This window comes from Castor canadensis, chromosome 15 (assembly GCF_047511655.1).
Source record: "Castor canadensis chromosome 15, mCasCan1.hap1v2, whole genome shotgun sequence".
Lineage (NCBI taxonomy): Eukaryota > Metazoa > Chordata > Mammalia > Rodentia > Castoridae > Castor > Castor canadensis.
Genome location: NC_133400.1, coordinates 101,069,593 through 101,097,581, shown reverse-complemented (window position 1 = coordinate 101,097,581; position 27,989 = coordinate 101,069,593). Strand labels below are relative to the sequence as shown.

Genomic DNA, 27,989 nt, shown 5'->3' with positions numbered 1-27,989 from the left:
GCAAACCGGAAGTGTGTGCGGCGGAGGGCGCCCCGCGGTTGCGCTTCCGGCGTGCGACACGTCTCGCCCGCCAGGCTTGTCCCGCGCTCGGTGGGCCGTGGGGGGCCGGGCCCTGCGTTCCGCAACCCCGCTTGCTGCGTGGCTTACAGACTCCGCGCCGCGGCGCGAAGGCCCTGCCGACATGAGCAGCAAGGAAGGTGGCGTCCCTGGCGGCTCTCGCGGAAGGGGAGGGTCCCGCCGTTCCCTGCCCTCCGCGAGGGACGCCCTCGTTCCTTGCATGCGGCGGGGCGGCTCTGGGTCTTCCGGGCCTTGTTTACCCCACGTTTTCCTTAAGTCTCGGATCTGAGCTTTTGTCCGGTTGGTACCGGATCGCGGCCCCGTGGGGGGACGGCCGGTGCCTCGGGTTGGAGAAGGAGGGCTTTGCTTCCTGGGCAATCTCGGGGTGTAGGGTCCCTACAGCGCCTCTTGTTTTCCCCGCCAGGATCGGGAGGGTTCAGGAAGAGGAAGCACGACAACTTCCCCCATAACCACAGAAGAGAGGGGAAGGATGTGAATTCGTCTTCACCCGTGATGGTGGCCTTCAAATGTAAGTTCCCCGAAATGGAACTTGTTGAAGGGCAGAGAGCCGGCGGCCGTCACCACACTCGGTTAGCCCTAAGAGTCAGTGCAGGACGTGCAGTTGTGAAGCTTCGTCTTCCCGATGCTTCCTGCTCCGTGTGCGCCCCAAATGTGCACTGCGAGGGCCTTGACTTCCCCGGCCTGGTGAGGCAAGCGTTGGTTCCACACAGGTGACAGTTACTACTAGGCATGCCACGTGGTTAAAAATTAACCTGGCCCTGATACTTTTCACCTGTCCTTTACTAGCATATAAATTTATACTTAGCGTGTATCAGTTTTGTTAACTAGACTTTTGTAGGCAGAATCTTTTTTTTTTTTTTTTTTTTTCCTGTTGGTGGGTCTGGGGTTTGAACTCAGGCTTCCCAGTTGCAAAGCAGGTGCTCTGCCGCTTGAGCCACTCCGCCAGTCCAGTTTGCTTTGGTTATTTTGGAGATAGGGTGTTCTGAAACATTTGCAACAGACTGGCCTGGAACAGTAGCTAGGATTACAGGTGTGAGCCACCGGCGACTGGCTTTGTATCTTTGTTTTGATGTAGTACTTTGCACAGAATGGGCAGTCTGGTAGTAAGTCTTGTACACACACGTTCCCAGTCCCCCTTTTCACAGCCTATTAAGTTGCTCAAATTGTTCCCCATTTCAGAGTCATAAAACAAAATCCTTTGTGTGCTGTCTCCTGCCCTGTACCCTACCGGTTTCTGTGGTTCTGGAGTCTGGGAAGTGCTGACTTGCTGGTTCTGACAGTCGTCTGAAGGCTGCACTGGGGCTCAATGCACACAGCTGTTGACAGTTTGAGCTTCTGCCAATAAGCAGCAGTCCGTTCTTCTCCAAAGTGCAGGGAGGGTGTCTTCATGTATGTCATCTCGATTTTCCTTGCAAGTGTGAGTAAGGATGAAGCCACAGTCCCCTATGTGCTAATGTCAGAATCACATACTGTCACTTTTGCCACATTATATTTGTTAGAAGCAAGGCAATTTAAAAACTGCCTCATTATTTAAGTAGAGGGGAATTAGTGCTGCCTTTTAAAGGGAGAGGCTCAAGTAATGTGTGGACATCTTTAAAATCAACACGTACATACGGCGATATTCATAGATGTTAGAAAACCATCTGTAGTTGAGCAGAGCAGTGTGGCTGTCTATTGAGTGGAAAAACCAGTGGGTCAAGTGTTCTCCATACTTCATTCTCTCTCCAGTCAGGCCTATGGTGCTGTCTGGAGTTTCTGCCTGCCTTTGGGCACACAGTTTTTACGGGTTGGAGTTGCTTCCATTACCCATTATGTGGACCATGATTTTCTTGTAGCTCCTTGGTGACAAACATTACATTCATTCATTATCCATCCATCCAGTCCTGAAACATTACTGAGCCTCTCTTTACACGTTACTGAGTTGTTTCTGTCTCAGTCTCAAAGGACTGAGCCCCTTGAGGATAGGAAGTGTATCTCATCTAGCTTTCCACCCATAATACTCAACTCAGAATACTGAATTTGTTTTTTGGGGGTTTTGAACTCAGGGCCTTGTGCTTGCGAGGTAGGCATCCCACAATTTGAGCCATGGTCCCAGCCCTTTAAGTTATTTTTTAGATAGGTTCTAAGGATTTTTGGCTCAGCTGGCTTGGGACCTTGATCTTTCTATTCTTTGGGTAGCTGTGATTACAGACTTGCACCACCATGCCTGACTGCTGCTGCTGCTTCTGTTTGAAATACAGATTCTTGCTATGTAGCTGAAGTTGGCCTTGAACTTGGCGACCCTGCTGCTTTTGCGTCCCAAGTGCTAGGATTGTAGGTGTGTACCATCACATGTGGCTGAATTTGTTTATTGTCTTGAAGTATCAAATAAAATCCTGGCCTAATTATTATTACAGTAATAAAAGGCCAAATGCATTGAGGTCCTTTCCAACTACTAAGTTGGTTAATAATTTTTCTTGTTTTTCCGTCATGTAGAATACATTTGGTCATTCCCCATAAGTCAGACAATTTCTTGGGTCTTTGGAGTGAGAATACTTCTGTAATAAAAGTTAAGACAGTTAAGTGGTTTGTGGATATTTCAGTGACTAAGGCTTGAGAATTCAGAAAGTTTACACTTAAAATTTTGCTAAATGAGTAGATGTTAAGTGTTCCCAATCATAAAAAAAGTTTAACTATGTGAGGTGATGAGCATGTTAATTAGGTTGATAGTGGTAGTAATTTCACAATGTATGCGTGTATCATGACAGCTGGGAAAATGACAGGAAATAGGGAAAAAGTTACAGAGTTTAGAAGTCTTGCTTTCTTTTTTGGAGATGGTAGTTTGGTATGATAATTTAAAAACTTACCTGAGTATGGTAATTAATAATTTTTGTAAGCAGCTAGACATTATTACTTTGAGATAACAGTCTCATGTTTACTAGGGCACCTGATCTTTTTACTGTACAGTGTGCTCATTTTGAGACTCTTGAGTGGTGAAACACCCATAAAGGCATACCTGTATTTAAAGAAACAGCATTTTAATTACTTTTGATTTCCAGGTACTTTAGAAATAAAATGATTTTGTCCTCTTCATTTTTATAAAATAGTAACTGCTTTAATGTGCATGACAGGTATTTTCAAGTGTGGATTGCTTTTGCCTTGTAGCTGTTTGTGTTCTAAGAAAATTAAGATCATTTCTTCCTGTTTTCTTTTCTTGTAAAAGTTTAAAATAAAAGCTTATTGATCTGTTGGCGATTTCAGAAAGGCGAGATCACACTAACTTTTAAAGAAATGAGCACAAGATGGGATAGTTAATGAACTTCTGTATTGCATTTACCTTGATTGGCAAATTTTTAAGATTTTGGTACTTTTGCTTTCTCTATGTATAAGTTTATATACACGTATACACACTGTTTCTTTTGAACTGTTGGAGAGTGAATTGCATTCATAATGCCTCTTTACTCCTTGACACTTAAGAATAAATTTTCTGGAAACAGGAGTATTCCTTATATAATTACAGTGCCTTTGTTTACTTATTTACTTATTTTTGTGGTGCTGGGTATGGGACCCAGGTCCTTGTACCCACTAAGCACGTGCTGTGCTCCTGAATTACCTCCCCTCCCCGCAGAGCATTACTCATCTCAGAGGACCTGGTGGATACAGCGCTTTCCTACAGCGGTGTTCTGCCTATTGTCCTGGCAGACTCCTGTCATGCATTTTCTCCTCTAGCCAGTACCTAGTACACCGTCACGTATGCATTCACTTCCTGTCTCTTCTCTCCAGTTTCCTGGAATCTGAAACAGTTTCTCAGCCTTTCTTTTACGACAGTGACAGTGACAGAGATGTTGAAGAACATAGGCCTTATTTTCTGAAATATTCCTGCCCTTAGGTTTAGTGAGTATTTTGTCGTGGTTAGAGTCAGGCTGTGCTTCTGGCTGGTGCTACACACTGATGATTTGCCATTGGGGGCTGTTGCACAGGGACCACGTTACATAAGGCTTCTTTATTACTAAATGTAATGCATAATCATCAGTGCCTTAAAAACTAGTTGTATTTTAGAAAGCCCTTCTGGCAGCTGTAGAAAGGCAACATGGGCGGCTGAGAGAGCAGGTCTAGAGCACAGATGGAGCGAAAGCTTAGATGGGCGCTGCAGCAGTGAAAGCAGCGAGACAGATCAGCAGTGCTTTATCATGCATAATCCAGCAGCACTGGCATGCACTTGGAAAAACAATAGCTGAGCACCACATTGAGGACACGTCGCTTACTGTGTCAGAGGCAGGGAATGTGGGAATGTGGTTTACAGTTCCTTTTCAACAATTTACTTCCCAAGAGATGCATACCACCAGTTCAAAAGAAGTCTATTTCAAACTAGTGTATGCTCTTATCTAGTATGTTGTGTTTCCTGTGACTTTAGCTAGCAGTTCACTCAAGAAATGTTTTCTGAACACCTATACCAGGCACTGTGCAGTTCCCTGAGGATACAGGGGTGAAGACCAAACTTACCTTTGTGGTTAATCAACAAGTAAATATGCAAATAAATAATGTAATTTTAGTTAGTGAAGGATAAATGCTAAGGAAATAAAAAACCAGTGAAGCATGGGAGGGGAATACTGTGTGGGAGGGAGATGATGTGATTCTGGAGTATGTGAGTGATGAAGTGTGGCCATCAAGTGATCAGGAGAACGGTATTCTAGAGAGACATCAGGAAAGTTCTGATGCTGGTGGCTCATGCTTGTAATCCGAGCTACTCAGAAGGCAGAGATCAGGGGATAGCAGTTTGAAGTCAGCCAGGGCAAATAGTTTGTGAGACCCTATCTCAAAAAACCCCTTCACAAAAAAAAAAAGGCCGGTGGAGTGGTGTAGGCCCTGAGTTCAAACCCCAGCACCACCCAAAAAAAAAGAAGAAGTACGTTCTGAAAGGTACACACTTGGAGTCAGGACTAGCAAGAAGATGTTGTGGCTGAGTCGTGTACAAGGGCTGGGACATGAGGTGAGGGCCTGGCTCTCCTGTGTGAGCCTGTGGTGATCTGAATGTTTAGAGGCTCTCAGTGTGGGATTGTCACTAAGTGTTAGTTGTGGATGTGTAAGTTACAAGATGGCAGCTTCTCATTGTAGAAAAGGTAAACAATTTTCTTCCAGTTAAATTTGCTTTTTGCTGTGTTAAAAGTATACTGCCAACACCCAACATCCCAATGGAGTCTTTAAAAAAAAAAAGTATTAGTAATTGCTTTGTTAAAAGTTTTCATAAGGAAATGGTTTTGGGCCTGTACCATCAATGGTATGGTGAAGATTTTTGATTTTTTTTTTTTTTTAAACTTGAAACACTTCCTGTTTAGTTAGTCTTAAGTTAGGCTTTCTGTAAATAAAGCTAATTAGAGTAAAAATATTTCAGTCCCAGTATTGGAGACGAAAACAAATTGAGCATAAGAAACATACAAAAGCCAAAAGGCTAAACAACAACAAACACAAAAAGAAAAACAAATTGAGCATAAGAGATGAAGGCTGAGTTACTATAAAAGGTAAGCAGATTGGTCATTATATTTAATAGATGAAGTATTCATCCAGTTTTGTCTTGAGTACTAACTGCTAATACAGAATCGGGAGAAAACCGTAACCATTCAGAATCAGACTGATGACACTTAAGGAAAAGAGTGTGAAATTTTCTCTGATGTTAGTAAGACGTGGTAGAATCACGAAATGCCTTGTTCCAGGAAAGAAAGTATGTGTGTGGGAACCTCTTTCTTATAGCTGCCAAATCTTGTGGGACACTTGCGTCTCTTTTTAACAGTTGGACAGGTCGGAGGCTAACGACTATACATAAGTGCTGAACCATCAAAGATATGTATGAGCCAGCTGCAGACACAGCTGCCCTCAGCCCTGCCTTCTTGGGAACTCTTCCTTTTAGTTCTTCCCACTGTCAATTTCCCTCTTCCTAGATTTGTGACATCCTACCTGACTTAATTTCCATTTGACATTCACCACCAGCTCCCCAACTTGAAGGTGCTGTCAATCATGCAAGTCCTTGAGTTTGCTAGGCCAAAGCTCTCTACCGCTCCAGCCACGCCCCATCCCTTTAGTTTTAATGTTTCTTACTGATCGTTTTTAGGTGAGCATTGCTGAGACTTCCTATTGATTCCAGAGTATTTTGTGTGCTAGTCCTCTAGCTGTGAAAGCCTGGCTCACATAGTGGATGTAATTCTCTTTTTTGCCTCTTTATTATTTTCTCGGAAATGGTTTAGTGTTTCTCAGGTGTATTACACTTACATATGCAGCAGTACTGCATGGGAAAGAATGTGAATTTTGCTTGGACTGATGGCTCACACCTGTGATCCTAGCTACTCGGGAGGCTGAGATCAAGAGGATTGCAGTTAGAAGCCAGCTCAGGCAAATAGTTCTTGAGACTTGATCTCGAAAATACCTAACATAAGAAAAAGCTGATGAAGTAGCTCAAGTGGTAGAGCATCTGTCTAGTAAGCATGAGGCCCTGAGTTCAAGCCCAAGTACCACCAAAAAAAAAAAAAAAGACAAAAACTTAAGTGTGAGCATGATAATTTTTTAGCTTTTTAAAAATTGAGAGACACAGTGGCCTTTATTTACAGAAATGTGTGCATGTTCATCGTAATCCATGAGTGCTGGATGTACAGTTCACAGATCTCTAGCGGTCATTAAGGACTCAGGAACTGTGCATTTCTTTGTGTCAATGGCACTTACAGAAAAATGCTAGCGAATTAGCATTATGACCACCACGCTCTGCTTATGTTACGGCTTCTGTGGGGCACACAACACCCAGAGCATTGTCTGTGTTGACATGTGACATGTGGTCCCCATGTTTGGAAGGCTTCACGTAACCAGTGTGCGTGCTGATGGTTGTAATATGTTGTCAGCATTTCAGCTGGAACTGGATGCTCGGCACGACAAGTACGAGAGGCTGGTGAAACTGAGTCGGGATCTAACTGTGGAGAGTAAGAGGACAATCTTTCTGCTCCATAGGATTACGAGGTAAGTGATCTTGATGGCTTGTGTGGCTTTTGTGTGATGCTGCTGTTAGAGTGTATTGTGACTTTGCAGATGTTACTATAAGCAGGTATTGGCAGTGAGTACTTTTTAATAAGTGTTTTAATAAAAATAGGAAAAATCCTTATTTTTGGAGCAGCTAGGGATTTTACATTTTGTTAAGATCACTTAGTTATAGCTTGAAAAATATATTAAGATTTGGGTTGTTCTCTTGAAGTTTTACTGGGGTAACGTGAAAATTTTAATATTAGATAAATGTTCAAATCTGGCTGACATTCATTTTTCACCTCCTTGCAGGCTGTCGTTCTGCATCACAGTGACTGACACTATTCTTTTTAATTTTTTTAATTTTTTATATTTTTTTTTGTTCGTATGTCCATACAATGTTTGGGTATTTCTCCCCGCTTCCCTCCCTTTCCCCTCCACCCCCTCTCTACCAGGCAGAAACTATTTTGCCCTTATCTCTAATTTTTAAAGAGAGAGTATAAGCAATAATAGGAAGGAACAAGGGATTTTGCTATTTGAGAATAAGGATAGCTATACAGGGAGTTGACTTGCTTTGCTTTCTTGTGCATGTGTGTTACCTTTTAAATTAATTCTTCTTGAACTAATCTTCTCTCTAGTTCCTGGTTCCCTTCTCCTATTGGCCTCTGTCGCTTTAAAGTATCTGCATTAGTTTCTCTGTGTTGAGGGCACCAAATGCTATCTAGTTTTTTAGGTGTCTTACCTATCCTCACCCCTCCCTTGTGTGCTCTCGCTTTATCATGTGATCAAAGTCCATTCCCCTTGTCGTGTTTGCCCTTGATCTAATGTCCGAATATGAGGGAGAACATAGGATTTTTGGTCTTTTGGGCCAGGCTAACCTCACTCAGAATGATGTTCCATTTACTTGTGAATGGTAACATTTCATTTTTCTTCATGGCTGCATAAAATTCCATTGTGTATAAATACCACCTTTTCTTAATCCATTTGTCAGTATTGGGGCATCTTGGCTGTTTCCATAACTTGGCTGACACTCTTCTTGTTGCCTCATGTTGTTAAAGCTAGTACACTGTTTTCTTATTTTACATTTTACACCGTGTTGATACTGTTGACTAATTTTTCCAAAGTTTCTCTTCTTTCAGCTCTGTGAGTCTTTGTTTCTGGGTTTTTTTTCTCTAGAACTTCACCATCTTATTTTTCTAGGCAGACTGTCTCTGTTTGGTGGATGTCTTGGCTGAGAAATTCAGGAATTCCTTCTGAGCACAGCTGAGTTTCCCTTTCTTTGCCTCTTAGTTCATTTGACCATCTTGCTTCACCTTTCTGTTCCTTGAGGAATAGGAGGTGTCTTCCAGACAGCTCCTCAGCTCACGTCCAGGTCCAGCTCCCAAGGAGAGATCCTTGTTACAACTCCACATGCCTCTAGAGGGATAGCTGTACATTATAAAGAATTTAGGAAAGCCCAAATGTCATTCATCAGCTCTTTGTTATTGTAAATATTATTGAAGTATCCCTTTCACTAATGTAAAACTTTTCTTTCTTTCTTTCTTTTTCTTTTCTTTCTTTTCTTTCTTCAGTGCTAGGAGTTGAACCCAGGGCCTCACATATGCTAGGCAAGAACTCTACCACTGAGCTGTACTCCGAACCCTACCTTAAAACTTTTAAGATAAACTGGGCTCAACTTAAGTGTCTCACGCCTGTAATCCTAGCTACTTGGAAGACAGAGGTCAGAAGGATCGTGTTTAAAGCCAGCCTGGGAGAATTGTTTGCTAGACCCTATTTCGAAAATCCCTAGCACAAAAAGATTGGCTCAAGTGGTGGAGTTAATGCCTACCACCCATGTGGTCCTGAGTTTAAAACCCCAGTTATTCCTTCCCCCAAAACAAACTTTTAAGGTAATCCCTAATGTTTTAATTTTTATTCTGTTAAGTGGAAACACGGTCACTGCAGATTTATTTATGTGACACTGTTAAGCTTTTTTTCCTTATCTAGGTTTTCTTGATCACTTAGCTAGTTCTTAGATAGCTCACATATAGTTGAGTTTGCATTATGGAAAGAAGCATCACACTTTTTTTCTTTCAGAACCAGTTGCAGTTCTAAAGCAGTTGGCATCAGTGTCCAGCCGTTTAAAGAAGTAAAAGCATAACACAAATGTGACAGGAGAATTTAGCATTTTAGAAAAAGCTATATTTTGTGCAAAGTCATTTTGTATATTTTCCACGAAAAAAATAACAAGTGCTTGTTTGAGAATAGATAGTGCAGTACTTTTTTCCTTCTTTTTAAACAGGGTCTCCTTATGCAGCCCAGGTGGCCTTGAACTAAAGACCCTCCTGCCTCACCTCCACAGTGCGGGACTACAGCAATGTATTAAAATAGTACTCTTTTTTTTTTTTTTTTTTTTCCAGTACTGGGGCTCAAACTCAGGACCTTATACATCCTAGGCAGGCGCTCTATCACTTGAGCCACACCCCCCAGTGTGAAAGTTCTGCTCTTTAGAAAGATGATAGAAGAGTAAGACTCCTTAACAAGTCAGCAGTCATAATACTCTAATGTAGCCACTGTATCAATTAGCAAGTTCCATATTTTGTTATAATAATAGTGACTATACTGTACATAAAGTTTTGACTAGTAAACTGAAAAAATTATAAACTAAAGGAAAATTAGAAAGTTCAGAAAAGTAGAAGTACTATCGCACACAAAGATAACTACTGTTATTGAGAAGATTTTGGTTATTTTTTTAATAGATACGGACATCTTTCTTCATTGAGTTTTGATGGTTTGTGTTTTTAAGGAATTTGTACATTTCCTCTGAAGTTTTAAAGTTGCTCCTAATACCCTTTAATTATCCTTCTAATGCCAGAAGCTGTGTGATACCCTCTTTCATTCCTGATTTGTGTTGGTGTTGGTGATTCATGTCTTCTCTCTTTTTCCTGATCCCTCACTGATGTTCTTTGTATTTTGGTATTCTGTGCTTGTTTTTCCTTGCCTCCTCTCTGCTTCCTTTGGGTTAATTTGCTCTAAGGGGGAGCTGTGTGCTGGCTTCTTTCCCTGCACAAGCTGCTTTCTGTGTGTCTTTGCAAGTCACTAAGCCCCGTGTTAGCTGCATCCCACAGACGTGATGTGTCGTTTTCTTGTTTTCCATTCAGTTCAGATACTGTACATTCTGGTTTTGCCTTTGGCCTATGGCTTATTTGTGAGCATTGTTTCTGATAAACTGCAGATATCTTTCTGATTATTGACCTCTTAGTGAATTCCATTGTGACTGGATTTTTTTTTTTTAATTGATTTACTTATTTTATTTTTGCAGTGCTGGGAATTGAACTCAGGGCATTGCATATGCTAGGCAAGTACTCTTCCATTGAGATATATCCCCAGCTTGAGGACATATTTTTTAGGATTTGAATCATTTTGGGTAGACTGAGACTTTCTTTTTGACCCAGAATGTGGTCTAGCTAGTAAATGCTCTGTGTTTACTTCAAAAGAGTATATTTTGCTGTTGGATACGATGTTTTATGAGAAGTCACTTAGGCAAATGAACCCAAAAATCTCATAGTGTGAGATGTTTTCTTGATTTACAAAATGGAAAAAGACTTGCGCCTACCCTACAGTTTTCATTCCTGAGGTTTATTCCTTGCTATGTATACAGATCCAGATTTCCTGTGGAATCATTTTCCTTGTTTTTTTTTTTTTTTTGTGGTACTGGGGTTGAGCTCAGGGCCCTGTCATTGCATGGCAGTGCTCTAGGACTTGGCCATGCCCGAGCCCCTCACCTTGCTTTTGACTGAAGCCTCTTTTTAATGTCCTTGTTGACTTCTGCTGGCCGTGAGTCTGCTGCCCCTGGCTCTGTGTAGACTGAGGGAATTGTACTCTTGCTCATGTCGTGTGGTTCTTTCATAGCCTGGGGTGGTTTTTTTCACATGCCTGCAGTGGTCAGTTCTCAGCTACAGACTTGAGAAAGGCATCCTTTCTGTGGGTTTCTGAAGCACACTCTCTTCTTGCATTGTTTTCCTCATTGTTACTCTGCCCTGTGAACTTATCTATCTTGACCTCCTTAAACTCCCAACTTTTTTCCAACTCAGGCTGATTTGGGCTCTGCCTCAGTTACCTGTCCCCACATTGTCACTTGGCACCTCTCACAGGGTATGTGTTCACCTCCCGCATCACTGTCCATACTGCCTTAATCCAGTGTCAAAGCCATAGTTCATCATATTTCTTTTTCTTAGTTGTTTAAGGTGGAAGGCTGCACTCAGTCTTCCACCTGCTGCTGGTTCAAGCAGCATCTTCGCTTGTCTTTCTAGGGATAAAGGTTTGCAGTCATGATCGCACTTCAAAGCAGTTTTGTACGCCTTTTCATTTGACAGTGTGTTATGGCATTTCCATGTTCTGAGTATGATTAATAAATGCACTTGCAGCCATGAGTTAGGAGTACCTAATACATGCACGTATTTTCAGTTCTGTTCTAATTGATACTTACGTTACTTCATTATTCAAGCATCTGGCTGATATTCTGAAAGTTCTCAATATCTTGATTATAGTACTCCTGATATGGAAGAAATATTGACAGAATCAGAAATTAAGTTGGATGGTGTCAGACAGAAGATATTACAGGTAGCCCAGGAGCTAGCAGGAGAAGACATGCATCAGTTCCATCGAGCCATTACTACCGGTGAGTTCTGGTTTACTAGAGTGCTAACAGCTTGTGTTTTATTTTGGCGGTATGTGAGGCAGGTGCTCTACCGCTTGAGCCGTACCCCCAGTCCTTTTTGCTCTGGTTATTTTGAAGATAGGGTTTCACTTTTTGCCCAGGTTAGCCTGGATTATGATTCTGGTTTAGGCTTCCTGCTGTAGCTTGAATGGCAGGCATGCCACCACGCCCAGCGTTTTTCTGTTGAGATGGAGTTTGATGAAGTCTTTTTTCCCCCGGCTGACCTAGAGCCACTATCCTCCTGATCTCAGCTCCTATGTAGCTTGGAATGGCAGGTACCCAGCTATTGGTTGAGATGGGATCTTGGCACCTTTTTGCCCAGGCTGGCCTTGAACCGTGATCCTTCTCATCTCAGCTTCCCAAGTTACCAAGATTGCAGGTGTGCGCCAGGAGCACCCAGCAGAGTGGTAACAGTTTTTAAAAATAATGCCCTACCTGATTGGCATCTGAGTGCATCAGTTGTAGTTGACATCTGGTGAGATACTGTTGTGTGCTTTGAAAAGACTGGGACTTTTGGGTAATGTAAGGTGATCCGAAGCATTCAGTTGACTTTATCTCCTAACAGTATGTAGTAATGGCTGCTGCTGATTTAAATAAAGCCATTGAGAACACAGACTTAATGAACTTTTTTCTTGAGGGTGTGTTCTCCTTTCTAACTATAAGCAAATCTCAGGAGGCTCTTAAGTTTTTACTTTGGTAGGTTCATGAAAGAATACATATCACTTAGCCTGGTGAATCCAAATGTGTGACTCTGTGTCTGGAGATATTAGGATGTTAGCACTGCGTTTCAGATTCTCACTTAAGAATGTTCATGAAGTACGCTGGTGTTTGGAACCCTGGTGGTTATCCATTTTCAGATTATTTGAATAAATGTGCAGAATTCTCAGTTCTTTTCCTCTCTCTTCTTCTTAACATAAGCTTGACAGGTTAGATGTGTCATAAGATTTGCAGGAATGGGAAACAGTGGGACGTGAATTTACTTGGCGCCTGTCTAGTTTTAGTCTAAGCTTTTACAGTGCCAGCCTTGTTTTCAGAAGTGTTGAGGTGTCTTTCAGTATTAGTAACAGAAGGTGCTTGTGTCTGCAGATAAACTCCGGGGTGCGTTACTGGAGACTGCAGTGATAACGTGAGCGGTTCTGTGAGAGTCACTGCTGTGGGTTCCCAAAGCTGCCACAGTCCATCATCATAATACATTAGTTTTAGGGGTTTATTTTGCCCACAATAACAAACATGGTTATTGAGTTCAGTTTGTGTTGTGAAATGGCACAACCTCAAATATGATGAATGTGGCCAGAATGAGGAGGAGACCAGAGGGACCAGTGGGAAGAAGGGTGAAGGGAAACCTACCAGGCCTGTAGAGAAAAATGTATGGGAAGTTTGTGGTAGGGAAGATGGATCAATTTTGTTTATCCAAAGATGTAAAAAGTGAAAAAGTAAGCTGAAGTGTGAGAAGTCGTTAAAAATACATGCTGGATAAAGAGTTCTGGCACACAGCAAATTTCAAAAAGGAACGGAAGCTTGCACAAAGCCTCAAGAAAGAGTCTGTCTACATGGCTAATATGCACATGGGCAGGTGGAGAGCACTGCACTTTGTTACCAGCATAGCACAGCCAAGCCCCTCACTACGGCGTGGGGAACCTACAGACTGGCAGTACCTCTTAACCAGCACTGCAGTAGCTAAGTAGCTGTGTACTCACGAGAGGTGGACTTTATATGTCCAAGAGAGCTGATAGCAGCTAACACTAAGCATGGACTAACACATCTATCAACAGGAGAATGGATACATAGATTTTGGTGTAGTTGTTCAATGTAATACTACATAGTAGTAAAAAAGTAGAATGAAAAGTAGGAATCTGACAGACACCTTGGGCAAAATAAGGAGACATAAGAGAGTACTGCTGTGTAATGATGCCCTCTGACGTCATGTTCTGGTGCAGATGGACTGATCTGGGGATACAGGGAGGGCGGTGGTTACCTGAGCTGGAGTTAAGGGCAAGGCGTGAGGAACCTCCTGAGACGTTGGACATTTTTATGTTTTGGTCTAGGTACCAAAGGCTACCAAGGTGAATACATAGAGGAATTCACTTAGGATTTATGCACTCAAGTATAACTCATTGTTTTAAAGAGTGTTGACTCGTGAGTTCTTCATTCCTTTTTCCAGAGAAGTTCTTCATCAGAAGGTTCCATTGGTCGTAACTGTCTTCTGACGTGCTATGGTGCACATGTAGGTGTGTGTAGTGAAAAGGGCCCTGACATTTACAAGAGTGATGCTGTCTGTCAAGACACTTTGGGTGAGGGGTCCCTTGGGTACTCTGTCATTCCTCTTTGGTTGGCAGGTCAGACAATGTTAGTGGCAATTTTTGCCTTACGCTGTTTGATCTCCTGTAACTTTGATATTCCTGTTCTGGTGGAGGTGGGGTAGGGAGGAGGTGGGATGGGAAAGAGGTGAGCTAGAACTTGTCAGTTCTTGGATTGTTTGGGATCTAGAAGTGGCATCTTCTGGGGTGCATATCAGGAGCGATTGTGTACAGCCAACAGGCCTGCCCTGTCCAAAGGAAACTGATTTCCCTTGGCTGTTCCTCCTCTGCAGCTGGAGCAGTAGCCAAAACGACACTGAAGACGGGCCTGCAGCAGGAAGGTCTTTCCCAGGCACTCGCTCTTCTCTCTGTGAGGCAGGTGCTGGGTATAATCTCCAGGCCTGTTAGATGGTTGGAGAGCCAGTTGGGCCTCTCAGGGTCCAGAAAGTCCTTGATTTGAAGAAGCAGTCTGGAGTGTGATACTTGATGAGAATGAACAGAACTCTCATTGTGTAGCTTCTTCAGAATATCCTGTTAAGTTGGATGGTTAAAACCAAGCGTTGCCAGGTGTTGGTGGCTCACACCTTTAATCCTAGCTATTTAGGAGGCAGAGGTCAGGAGGATCTCTCGAAGCCAGCCCAGGCAAACAGTGAGCTTATCTTATTTAAAAACAAACGAAAAACCTGACCATAGCAGTCCTCATTTTGAGTAATCCATTCTTTTTGGGGGTCAGTATTAGTGTTTGAATTCAGGACCTTACAATTGCTAGGCAGGTAATCTACCACTTGAGCCACTGTGCCAGCCCATTTTTGTGTTGAGTATTTTTGAGATAGACTCTTGCAAACTACTTGCCTGTGCTGGCTTCAAGCCTTGATCCTCCTGATCTCTGCTTCCCGAGTAGCTAGGATTATAGACATGAGCCGTCAGTGCCTAGCTGACTAATCCATTCTTAAAGTTCTTACGTTTTTATAAAAAGCTTGCTTACTTTCTTTACAGTGTACTTCCTGTCTGGATTAAACTCAATTCCCTCCTGGTTTATGGCTAGTGTCTATGAATTCTGACACTGAAGGTGCCCCAGATATCTCCTGGGGCACCCTGGGTATGCCGTATTTGGCACACTAGCCCTAGTCTTCACCTCACATCCTTCATGCACTGAGTAGCGTATAAGGTAAGTTTAAGTAGACAGCTGTACATTCAGGGCTGTGGTATCTTGTCAGTAGTTCCTTAGTACAGGAAGGAAGCACTGCAGTCTTGGAAAAGTCTAGGTAGGACATGAATGAAATGGAGCTGTCCCCTTCAGACCTTGCCACTTCACTGCATCATTGAGGGTTAGTATGAGCACACAGTCTGTTTCAGTCCTTTGTTTATGTTTTGTAGAGTTGTTTGAGAATACCCCCATGGGTAAAAAAAAATAATGTTCCCTGTATCTCATTTTTCTGTAAAAAGTCTTTAAAATGAAGTTTTTTTAATTGAAGCAATAGCTTCTTAAGGAATGAAACAGTAAGAGTAATATCTGGGACTTGAACAATTTGCTGATACGGTATTTTGGTAAAACAAGCTATTTAGAATTAGAGCAGTGTAACAATGGATGCTTAGGAGTAGCTGCTGCTTGTAAGTGTTCGGTGTTTGTTTTGGTGTTGCTCCAAATGGTTGTTTTTGGACTTGAAGGTAGCACAGTTCTGGCATTAAACTACAGGAGTTCTGTGCTTTAGTAAGAACAGTACCAGTGGCACACAGCATCTCCCTGAAGGACGTGTGTGCAAGCGTCAAGCGTCCTCATACCTGAGAAGCAGCCTATTTCTCATCAGAGTAGGCTACAGACTGTCCCCAGGATGCGGGCGCAGTTCAAATAAGTCACTAAGAAACCTTGCGCTCCTGTCGTTTTCCCTCCTTTTGCTGAGAGATGGTTTGTATCTCTAACAAAAGCTACTTTTTCTTTTAGCTAAATTGGCATCACTGGTAATCAGAAGCGTTGCCACTTTCTGAGGCATATAGGTGCACAGAGCAAATGTTTAGACCCTGAACAATGCTTTAATTATTTTAGCCACAAATGACTAGTAGCTTAGAGAGATTTGTGATTTTTGTTGTTTGTAGGCAAGGTCTCAGTGTGCTGTGCACACACTCCCCAGCTCAAGCCCTCCTGCCTCAGTCCTCACATAGCTGGGTGCAGCCACATGTCACTGTGCTCAGCTTGTTAGGCACTTTTTCTTTTTGTCTTAATTCAGTGATTTAAAATTTGCACACTATTATATATAACTTTTAACATTTTTGTTAGCATGTGATAGCTGTACAGGGGTTTGTTGTGACCATTTCCATACGTACTTAGCAGTGTACCTTGACGAGGTTCATCCCCTCCATCATTTTGCCTCATCCCCTCCCTGCTACATGAAGTGATTTCATCCGGTTTCAGTGCCCTGTCTTCTTCACACACATACATAAAGTACATTTGTCCTCCTCCACCGTCTCCATTCACTCTCCCTCCCAACAGTACCCTCCCCTTACGAGCCCGTTTTACATTCCTGTCCTTCGTTGTTCAAAGGTTTTGCCATGGTATTCACCTCTGAATATATTGAGGTTGAATCATCTCACCCTCTATAAATCTTCCTTACCCTTCGCCGTACCCCGTACGGTGGGTTTCAGTGAGTTTTGTTGTGCCTTCTTACACAGATGCGACGTTCAGTATTATTTGTGCTCCCTCATTCTGTTTTCCTCTCCCTCCTCCCCCTCGTCTCCTCAAACAGTCCAACAGCTGGATATATAGACATATAGATATGTCTATATAATCATTCTTTGTGTACGTTTCTCTTTTGAGTTTATCCTCCACATATGAGAGAAACATGAGACTTTTGTCTTTCTGAACCTGGTTTACTTCACTTAACATGACGATCTCCAGCTGTCTGTTTCCTGCAGACCACATAATTTCATTCTTCTTTATGGCTGAATAATATTCCGTTGTATATGTTTACTGTGTTTTTAAAATCCATTCATCGGTTGTTGGACTGTTTCCATAGCTTGGCTATTGTGAATAGTGCTGCTGTAACCATACGTGTGCAAGTGTCTTTATTGTGTTCTGACTTAATACTTGTTGGGGACATTTTTAAGCCACCACTCTTCTTTGTATCTGTGACTTTAGTCCTTGCAGTCTCTGAGTTACTTTTACCACTTCCTGAATTAGGAAATAGAGGCCCCCAGGAGCTACGCTCAAGGCCGTGAGCTACCTGGTAGCACTGATTTTTTTTCTAAGATGTAGTTCACCTGGTGACTTTAGAATTAGAAGAAAAGCCTTGCTTACCCCTAAGAAGGAGGTTTCCTTATAAACTAGCACATACCGCCTTTTCTTTTGGTACAGGAGTTTGAACTCATGGCCTTGTGCCTGCTAGGCAGGTGCTGTACCACACAGCCCTTTATTGCTCTTTTCATAGCAGTTAGCAACTTCCAGTGCACTCTGTAGTCTCCTTACAGACTGCATTTCCTGGTTGTCTCTCTCTTCCTGGAATGGGAGATTCTACAAGTTTCTGTAAAGGTTTTAGTTTTGTTGTTCACTTTGTGCATCCCAGGTGCTTAGTTAAATAATAAGTGTTGAAAGAATGAAGGACAGAGTTCTGTAAAAAGATTTTTCTTTTTTGTTTCAGCTGTTCCTTCACCTGATGGTTTGCTTTTATGTTAGGAGGGACAGGATCAATATTAATGTATTACATCAAAATTATGTATATTCCTACAGGGGATTCTAACGCTTGTTACATTATTGCGGAGAAATTCAATACAGGTTGAACATAGCAGCAAAACTGAGAAGGCTCACTAGAAAAATTAGTTAGGATACGAATCCCTTAAGTCTTTGGAATAATAGTAGGCAGAATTTATTGAACAGAAGGATAGAGCTTAAAAATGAGCTTTTCTGTTTCTGAGTGTGGTTGAGAGAGAATTAGAGGTGTTGGGTGGCTGAGGTAGACCTAAGTGTGGACACAGATGAGTGTCTCAACAGAACAGAAATGGCTTCTTACTGAGTCCCTGCTCTGTCCACCACATACCCTTCAGAGACCCTCACTCGCTGCCTCTGCCATTGAGCACACACGGTGTCCAAAGTCAGCCCATGGTGGAGACGGTGAAGACCACCTGGGTATATCGCCTCTGCCCGTGTCTTGTTGACTGCACACTGCTGCACTTACCTTCAGAGGGGGAATGGGGACTAGGGCCTCTTGTACCTGACAGGGCAATTTTATGTTCTTTTGATTTGGCAGGAAATTCCCGTGTGTGCCTGTTACTGGGCTCGGATGTTTTTCTGAAGGGTTTTGTTTTGTTTGAAAGCACTCAGTTGTCTGTTTATCAGTGATTTTATAACTAAAGGGAGGGTGGAGACATCAGGTCTCCTTCCCTTGTTTTGTGGGGTTGGTGGTAGTGCTGGGATTGGAGTCTGGCTGCCCTCCCCTGCTCTGGTAGACGTTTTGGTGGACTGCGCCTTTGCTGAGCTGATACCCAGTTCTGCACTCCAGTTCTTTTCCAAGGCCTTTTCTTTTCTTGTTTGTTTTCTTTTGGGGGGAGTGGTAGGGGTACTGGGGTTTGAACTCAGGGCCTTGAGCTTGCTGGGTAGGTGCTCTAGCACTCCCATTCCTTTTTGCTTTAGTTACGTTTCAGGTGGGGTCTCACATTTTGGCCTTGGCTGGCCTCTGACCACGGCTCTCCTACCCGTGCCTGGGGTTACAGTTGAGCACCATCATGCCTGGCTTGTTTACTGAGATGGGCTCTTGTGGACTTCTTGCCTGGGTTATCCTTGAACTTTGATCCTCCTGAGCTCTGCCTCCATAGCAGCCGGGGCTATAGGTGTGGACTGCTGAATGTGGCCCAATAGGTTTATATTTCACATAGCAGACTTTTGTGGTAACCTCTGTAACCCTGAGAAAATCTCTTAGGCATTTTCTGGGTTAAAAATCTCAGTTTATGGGCTTGGTTTCTGAATAACATCTGGTATGCACGTCTTCAGCTGTTCAACCACAGGACGGTATTTTCAGTCCAGTTTCTCCTTTGACCTCTGAGCACACCTATTCAGGCTTTTCTGAAATCCTGTTTCAGAAAGTCACCCTTTTGAGCTGAGGTCTGTCATTTTAGGTGGATGGGCTTCTTACAGTTTTGAACAAAGTGTACCAGGCCAGAGATCCTTTTTCCTTCACAAACTCCTAGTTCGTCAGCCTTAATGGAATTGACAGCGCAGCAGTACTGTTGGCACGGTCTGCTGTTAGCCCACCCCCAGTAGCCACTGGTTTCTGTTTTATGGGTTGGTTTTACGGACTCATGAATAGCCAGGCGTAGCGGCCTGTGTGCCTGTTGCATGGACCAGCCCTCTCTTTTTTTTTTCTATGGCTGCGTCGCAGTCCACTGTGTGGACAGACCACATTTTGTTTTATGTCCTCATCAGCTGATGGACACTGGGGTTTTCTACTTGGTCCAATGTGACTACTGCCCACAAGTCTGCACTGAAGCAGGTTTCACTTCTGGGCGTTCACAGTCACAGCTAGGGAAATGGCCGAGTCGTGCCAAGAGTTTTCTGAAGAGGCATTCAACACCACGAACAAAGCTGAGACTTAAGATTTGAACTTAGAGTGAACCCTCTGTCTTACCTGTGTACTTCACCATGGTTTTTGATGGAGTGTTGAACTGAGTGTTACAAGAGTAAGTACAAGCTGTCAGAGCCTTTAGTGGGTTTCCCTGGACACGTGTGTTTTAATGGGGAGTGAGGAGAAACAGCAGTTATGTAAAAGCATCCTACGGACTTGTCTCTCACTGGAGGCTGACTCTGAATATATCTACTTGGGTTTCATCCAAGGCAAGAGCAGAGGGGAGCCATTGTTTGACAGAACGTGGTAGTGGGCTGAGAATTTTCACCTTGGGGATTATAGCGGGAAATAATGGATGTCCTTTTCATCAAGTCGAAACATAACTTGTTTAAACATCCGTTTACCTACATGTGACCACAGTGCTTCTCAGTGTTCTGGGCCAGACGTCCTTGAGCTTTCTCAGCGACACAACACATACCCTAATTCCTATGGGGCAGAATTGGCTCCCTCGTCCCTGAATAATCCTTATCAGACACGTCCTAGCAAGAGCTTACATATCACTTCAGAGGTGTTTGAAATTTTAATGTCTTACCACAGCCCACATGTGGTAGAAACTGGCACCAGGTAAATTTAAGGGCTCTAATTCTATATTATTTCCCTAGTGGAAAGAAGGTCAGACCCTCTAGTTCTGAGTTTTGAACCCTAATAATGTAAGAATATTTCTTTGTTTTCTGAGAAGGGTCTTGCTATGTAGCCCAGGCCTCAAACTCAAGATCCTTCTACCTCACCCTCACAAGTGCTAGGATTACACGCGTGTACCTCCACATCCCGTTGAGGTCTTTTTGTGTGTGTGGTACGGGGCTTGAACTCAGGGCTTTGTGTTTGCTAGGCAGCCACTCCACTGCTTGAGCCACACCAGCTCAGTACTTCTTTCTTAATGAACTCAAGTCCAAGGTTTCTTAAGTTGATAGTTCTGAATATTTGAATAGCAAATTTAAAAATATTTTTGTCAAGGCATTTATAGTCTCAAGAAATAACCGCACCAGGTTAGCTCCATGATGGACAGGCTTGCCATAAATTACAGTCTTAGGAACTAGTGTTTGTCATCATCATGGTTTGCACAAATCCCGTGTGCTCTTTGCCTGCATGATGGGGCAGAGCGCTCTGGAGAGCACAGAGAACTGATGGCACTTGTAGTTTGGGACTCTCAGAAGAAAGCACATCACGCTGACTGCTTCTTCCTCCGCAGCTTCTGGGTGTACTGGATTCAGATACCCACACGTGCACACACAACAGATGATGAGAAAGCAAACTCATATTCTTAAAACAACTCCAGATTTCTGAATGGACCCAGAAGAGCAGATGGTATCATCCGTCAGTGTAAAAAAATTGTCCATATTCATGTGTTGTAAAAATGTGTTTTATCTACATGGATCAAAGTGTGGGAAATGGTTTTAGTGGATATATTTTTAAAAATTATTTATAGTTAGAAAAGTCAGCAGTTACACCAACTTCTAGGCTGGACCTCAGTGGTAAAGTGGAGTGGTAGGTCCATGGTGCCGTGGTCTCCAGGGTGCTTTTCAGATTTGCAGTGTTCGGAGCTGTTCTTCCACTGAAATTGCTTTCAATCCATCTTAATGAAGCCAAGTTACCTGGCAGCCGAACAAGGATGGCATTTGCTTCTTCTGTGCAGCGTGAAAGGCTGCAATTCCTGTTGCTGAAGTGTTTGCGGCCCTATTGCACAGCAGCTGTATATGAAATAAGAGTAACAACAAATAGGATAAACAGCTGGGAGGAGGGTTCACCTTGTTCTACCAAGTGCGGCTCAGAAATGAATGCTGTTTTGTAAAACATGCCACCGTGAGAAGGCTGAACAGTACAAACTTGACTCATGAAATGGTACGTTTGGCAGTAGTTTGATTGTTGTTAGTTCTGGGGTTTGAACTCAGGGCCTTGTACTTGCTAGACAGGTGCTTTACCACTTGAGCCCCTCTGCCAGCCCAGTGGTTTTAGACAAACGGTTTTTGAACTTTTCTGCTGTACGAGAGAGATTATATTTGAAATACATATACAGCATACCAGAACTTAGAAGAAGTAGCAAGCGCAGAGGTGCTGGGGACTTGACAGCTGTGAATGCTTGCGTGCTCTGGCACCTCATACAGAGCGCAGGCTTCACCATTCAGACCCTCCTAAGCATCAGTTAGCATTGAGCGTGCCTGCTTTGGTGTGTGGCATCACCTCCAGAACCTTTTTGGTACTGGAAACTGTGCCCATTATATTCTGTGTTTTTCCACAATAGGCATTATCCTATTTATCAAAATATTTTTCCAGCTGGGTGCTGGTGGCTCATGTCTACAATCCTAGCTACTTGGGAGGCAGAGATCAGGAGGATCAAGGTTTGAGGCCTGTCCAGGGAAATACTTCCTGAGACAAAATAACTGACCAAAGTGGACTGGAGGTGTGGCTTAAGGTGTGGTAGAGCACCCGCTTCACAAGTGCAAAGCCCTGAGTTCAAACCCAGCCCCATAGACAAAACAAATTCCCGAAACATAATTTTTACTTACTATATTTAAAAGTGGATGTCTCATTTAATCCAGTTTTTGTGCCTGTGATGTGCAAGGTACATAGTAGTGAACTGCACAGATGTGAGCCTAGTTGGGCTCATATTGTCAAGCTGAGATGACCAGGGCTTGGCTGTGTCACTGAGTCCTGGGACAAAGGCATGGAGACCGTGTGTGCACCACCTCACCTGCTGCGGTCTCAGGAGTAGTTCCAGGAACATAATGCACGTTCTTAGCGATTCTCTTTCTTACTTTTTCAGGACTACAGGAATATGTGGAGGCGGTCTCCTTTCAACACTTCATCAAAACACGGTCTTTAATCAGTATGGAAGAAATTAATAAACAGTTGATATTTACAACAGAAGACAGTGGGAAAGAAAACAAGACTGTGAGAATTTAAAATTTCACTTTTTTTGCATAATTTATATAACAGCATAATGAGTGTAGGAGGTTGATGAGTGTTCAGCAGTTGGGATGGGAATGTTCTTTTGTTTTGGTGGGATCGGGGTTTTGAACTCATGGTCTCACACTTGCTATCAGGTGCTCTACCTCTTGCCCTGCCCCCCCCCATTTTTATTTAGTTAACAGGTAGTGTCTCCACGTTTTTGCCTAGGCTTGTGTCAAACTATGATCCTCTCGATCTCTGCTTCTCAAGTAGCTGGGATTGTAGGAGTGAGCCACCGCACCTGGTGAGGATGTTCTTTCTAGTTTCATAGTCTTTTAAATATTTTACTTAGGGACAGAAGTGTGATGGAGAAAGTAGTACTCTTATCTAGCATATCATGAGCACTACCATTTAATCTGCTGTTAACCCTATTTACAGAGGGGAAACAGGTTTTTAGAAGCCACATGAGCAAGTGCACAGAGCAGAGGTTTGAACCCAGGCCTCTGACCTGTCCATCCTGCCAGTGCTTCTTAGAGTGTGCCCTAGGGATCCAGGCATGGGTTTCTACCTCAAAGGGCTGTTTGACAGGATTTGATTTGGGAAAGTTTCTAGTCAGACACAGGATGCACTTGACCTTCAGTGTGCAATAGTTTATTGTTGCAAAGACTCAAGTCAAAATGCTTGTACCTCTTCTGAACCAAGGGAAGAAACTTGCAGTTTGGCTTTTAAGCAAATACTATTTTGCCTGCTGGGTTTCAAGATACAACATTCAGGCAACAAGGTGGCCATTCTGAATGTTTGATCCCTTCTGTAATCAGTCCCAAAATTTATTTTTCCTTTTATGATTACTTTTTAAATACCACTCAGAGAGTCATGATAGGTGTAGGTAGGAGATGAATATCAGTCAGGATGTTACTTTTGCCAATGAGTCTATGGCAGATAAGCTTACTTTAAGAAAGCCATGCATTTTTCTCAACTTTTTAAGCCATGTGAAGTTTATTAAGAACAAACATCATTCTGGGAAGTGGAATTCCTTCATACTGCTGGTCTCTCTGGTGAGCCCTGAGTTGTAGCCAGTGGTAAGGTAAGCCCTTTGACGCTGCTTCTTCATAACATTGGGGAGGTTGCCTTTCCAGCTCGTGCTAAACCACAACAAAAACCAAGGCAGCTGGAAATGTACTGCTGTATGTCAGGGTGTAGGGTTAATTAAATTACAGTACTGTAGGACTCATATACTCGTTCTAAACTGTTAAGACCGTGTTCATAGATAATTTTCCCTTCAGCGTTCAGACTTGGTGCTGAAGATTGTGGGAATTTGATCAGGGAAGGAAGTTTGCTCTTAATGAGAACATTGTCAAAACCACTACACTTAAGTCCCAAGTTTTTTGTTTTGTTTTTCATTTTTTTAAATGAGAAATTTCAAACACACCAGAAAAGTAGAGAAAGTAGAAACAGTGAGTGTTCATTTACCCACTGCCTGGATTCAGTAACTGTCAGTTAGCATTTTGTCATGTTTGCATTATCTGACTATTTTTGGCTGAAACATTTTAAAGTAAATTAAGGATGTTATGGAATTTCATGCCTAAATACTTTAGTGCTCATCTTGAAAAATTGTACTTGAAGTAAATTTCTTTTCCTTACTGATAATTTTTAGAAAGCAGAACCTGACAGTTTATTGGTTGAAATTTGTTAATTTTTAAATATGCGTGTTTCTCTAAAATCAGCTGACTTGTAATCATGGGACTCTTTCTGTGTAATATGAGAAAGAAAGAGTATTGATATTTTCTGAAGTGTACATTTATAAATAGCCTGTGAAACGCATTCTCCACACAGCCACAGTCTTCCCTCCTAAGAAATGGCAGTCTGATAGTCATAGAAACAAAGCAGATACTTCTGTGATGTAATTTAAAAGGCATCAGAATGATTGAGAGGCAAGCTTGCACCTTTCCCATTTCTGACACTGACCAGCTGGCTATCTATGCTGCTCTTAGACCTCATTCCTTTCTCTTTTTTTCTTTTCTTTCTTGTTACTGGGGTTTGAACTTAGAGCTTCATGCTGGCTAGGCAGGCGCTCTAGCACTCAAGCCATTCTACCAGCCCTTTTTTGTGTTGGGTATTTTCAAGATAGGGTTTCCAGAATTACTTTCCTGGGCTGGCCTTAAACAGTGATCCTCCTGACCTCTGCCTCCTGAGTAGCCAGTATTACAGGCTTGTGTTACCAGTGCTCCGCTGAACCTCATTTCTTATGCTCTGTGGGAGAGGCATCTCCCAGTGATACTCGAGTGAGATCTGCAAAGTTCAACTTGGCCATTTCCTTATTTAATTTTCAGAGACTCCGATATCTATGTAAGTAAAGTTCCCGTTCCCACAGTGTGGCATTCTGCCCGGGTCTGTCTTCCTAGTCTCAATCTGTACTACTCTTTACTTAAGGAAATAGCTTGCCATCTCTTCACTACACACAGTCCTTATCTGCATGTCTCTGCAGTTCCTGCTGCCCACCATGTCCTCTGATGTGATTGCAGTTTCACCTAGCTCAGTCCCATGTGAGTTTGTGACAGTATGGTGTCCCCTCTACTACAAAGAGCCCTGTGGAGAGAGACTTCCGCGATGGTGATGGCAGCTCACCTGATGGAGTGTACACTTGTGTTGGCATTATGCCACAAACTGGGTCACTGCTGCATTGGCTGATCCATTAAACAAACCTCCGGGTGGGTAGTTACCACTTACAGACCAGGAAGCTGAGGTTTGGAGAGATGAAGTGACTTGCTCAAGGGCACTCCCCTTGTGAAGCAGCATACTGGAAGAAGTGGGAGGAGATAGGTCAAGGCCGTTTAGAAGAGTTAACCTCAAACACGAGACAGGATAGAAGGTGATGGGTGTGGATGTAAAGGTTCTCATGGTAAGGGATAAAGGTGGTTCAGAGAGGCTGTACAGTCCCTGGCAAATGACCAGGCCTGTCAAATAGGCAGGGTTGTCTCCTGACACAGAAGAGGTTTGGGATGGAGAGGGAGGGGCACTGAGAGTGCTGGACCTTGGAGTAGTGTTGAAAGAAGCTTCCGAGAAAACTGCGAAGAGTAACTAAAGGTTTGGTAGTAACTCACAACAGAACAAACACAGTTGTGATGGCTGCTTTTTAACTCAGTGTCACTCAGCCACCTCACAAGGACTAAGCAGATTTTAGTGTCGACTTGGGTTGTGTTTGTTGGGCCTGTGCAGTGGGAACTGTGGGATTCTAAAAACTGAGGATGCAGCAGCCAGGGAGGAACAAGTCCTGAGGTCAGTGCTGAGTAGGGAAAGACGCCAGCTAGATGGCCTACAAAAACAGGACTGGATCACCAGCTATTTATAATTGTCATTTAAATAGTGATTGGCATGCCTTGTTTAAGAATGTTACTTTTATTGTCATGCAAAGTTGGAAATAGTTTTACAGTGGCAGTATTAGCCTTTAAAAGTATGGAAGAGTCTGACTCAGCTCTCCGTGCAGGAGCAGAACATGGGTGACTCCCCATGAGGACCCCAGGCAGCAAGCACTGAACTGGGCAAAGATGAGTCCACCTGACCTGCTGTTGATTTTGCACTCGACGAGAATTGTGGCACTTAACTCACCGTACTGTGTGTGTTGCTTTCTGCTTTGTTTTTTACCAGCCCTCCTCTGATGCCCAGGAGAAGCAGCTTGTTACATGGAGGCTGAAAGTCACGCCTGTCGATTACCTGCTGGGAGTGGCAGATTTAACAGGAGAATTGATGCGTATGTGTATTAACAGTGTGGGGAACGGGGACATCGACACCCCCTTTGAAGTGAGCCAGTTTTTACGCCAGGTGTATGATGGGTTCTCATTCATTGGCAACACGGGGCCTTACGAGGTTTCCAAGAAGCTGTACACGTTGAAACAGAGTCTGGCCAAAGTAGAGAATGCTTGTTATGCCCTCAAAGTCCGGGGCTCAGAGATTCCAAAACATATGCTGGCAGATGTGTTTTCAGTTAAAACAGAAATGATCGATCAGGAAGAGGGCGTCTCTTAGAGCCACGCCAGGCAGCTGTTCTGCTAAGAACTCAGACCCGCTCGTGAGACTGTTACTTAGTGCTTCATTGGACTTCATGGTGGCTTTTGCATAGACATGTTTTTAGTTATACTGTTTTAAACTACACAGCTGTATATAAAATTACCCGGATGAGTCACTCTCACTGTTCTGAAAGCGTGCACACGAGTGCTGGCAGTGTATGCACAATTGAACTTTTTGCTGGCTGACCTTTGTTGCTTATGTGTTACATGAATATATTTCGCACTTTCTGTCATACTTGTTTTAATTTACTGTATGTGAATTCTGGAGTGATAATTTTTTAGTGGAAGCATTTAAGTTGGGGATTTCTTTATATAGAGAGAAAAGATTTCTTAGTTAAACTTGTAGACTTGGAGCTTCCTGTTTAAATTTCTTGGTCACATTGCTCCAAGCCTCCAAAATAGGATTATTCCATGGAACAAAAATTAAAAATTAGTAAGCTACCAGTATTTAAGTATAAGTTTTAAAGTATTTCAGTGAAAATTCCTATTAAGTTTTGGCTACCTTTAGGCCATTTTGAATTTATATGAAGCAGCCTTTCAGAAAAGTTGGCAGGTACCCAGATGTTGTTTTTTGTCCTTTATCACAGAAGATATGGTGGGGAATTGGATCTAACTTTGTAATGTTTTCAGTGGTGAAGTTGAGTTGAATTACGAACTTGTGTATAAAACTGAAAAGCTTTTTGTAGTGACTATTTAGCAGGATTTTGTGGGGTTTTTGGGGGGGCATTAGGCACGTTTTGGGAGGCTTTCTTATTCTAGCATCTTAGAAATTACATTCAAATAATTATAATGATAATTTAAGTACTGAGTTAACCCAAACCTTTATAGTTGTCCTGTGGTGTTAAATTGATAAAGTTGCCAAAGAAAACATGTATACTTTAGCAATAACACAGTTGTCAGCCCAGCCGAGAGCAGCACCTGTGGTCTGCAGTGCTCTGTAGGGCTTGGATTTGCTGCTGAAATTAGCTGTGGCTGACCGTGTGTGACGTGAAACTTGCTTGAGCATGACACTCCTGGCCGACCGTCAGACATTACCATCTGCCTGTGTAAGTTTTAGGAGTCTAGATACTGGATTTTATTTTTGGAAAGATTATCTGTTTGTAAGGGCTGATTCTTTGAAAATGTAATTTTCCAAAAAACATTACCTAAAAGAAAATAAATCAGACATGCCTGATGAGTTAGATGCGTGTGTTTGTTTTGTGCCGGGCGTTTGGTCTCCTACCCTGAGATGTACTGTACACATCCTCTTCCATGTCCTTTTCTTCTGCCACTCAGAGAAGTTAAATTTATAATGTGAAAAGTTGGTGGATGTTTTACAGATGTTTGAAACAAGTCTTTTGAATAAAATATTAAAACACAGAAGTTAAGCTCATTATTT

At 42.7% G+C, this 27,989-nt stretch overlaps 1 protein-coding gene across 1 annotated transcript; it reads left to right on the top strand.

Annotated features, from left to right (window-relative positions):
• The first annotated feature begins 25 nt into the window (after positions 1 to 25).
• Positions 26 to 27,792, top strand: Tsnax (translin associated factor X). The gene is made up of 6 exons (XM_020176634.2): positions 26 to 197; positions 482 to 586; positions 6,942 to 7,056; positions 11,586 to 11,716; positions 22,423 to 22,550; positions 26,193 to 27,792. The coding sequence occupies exons 1-6, from the start codon at positions 182 to 184 to the stop codon at positions 26,568 to 26,570; spliced, it is 873 nt and encodes a 290-aa protein (XP_020032223.2). The 5' UTR covers positions 26 to 181; the 3' UTR covers positions 26,571 to 27,792.
• Positions 27,793 to 27,989: the final 197 nt, after the last annotated feature.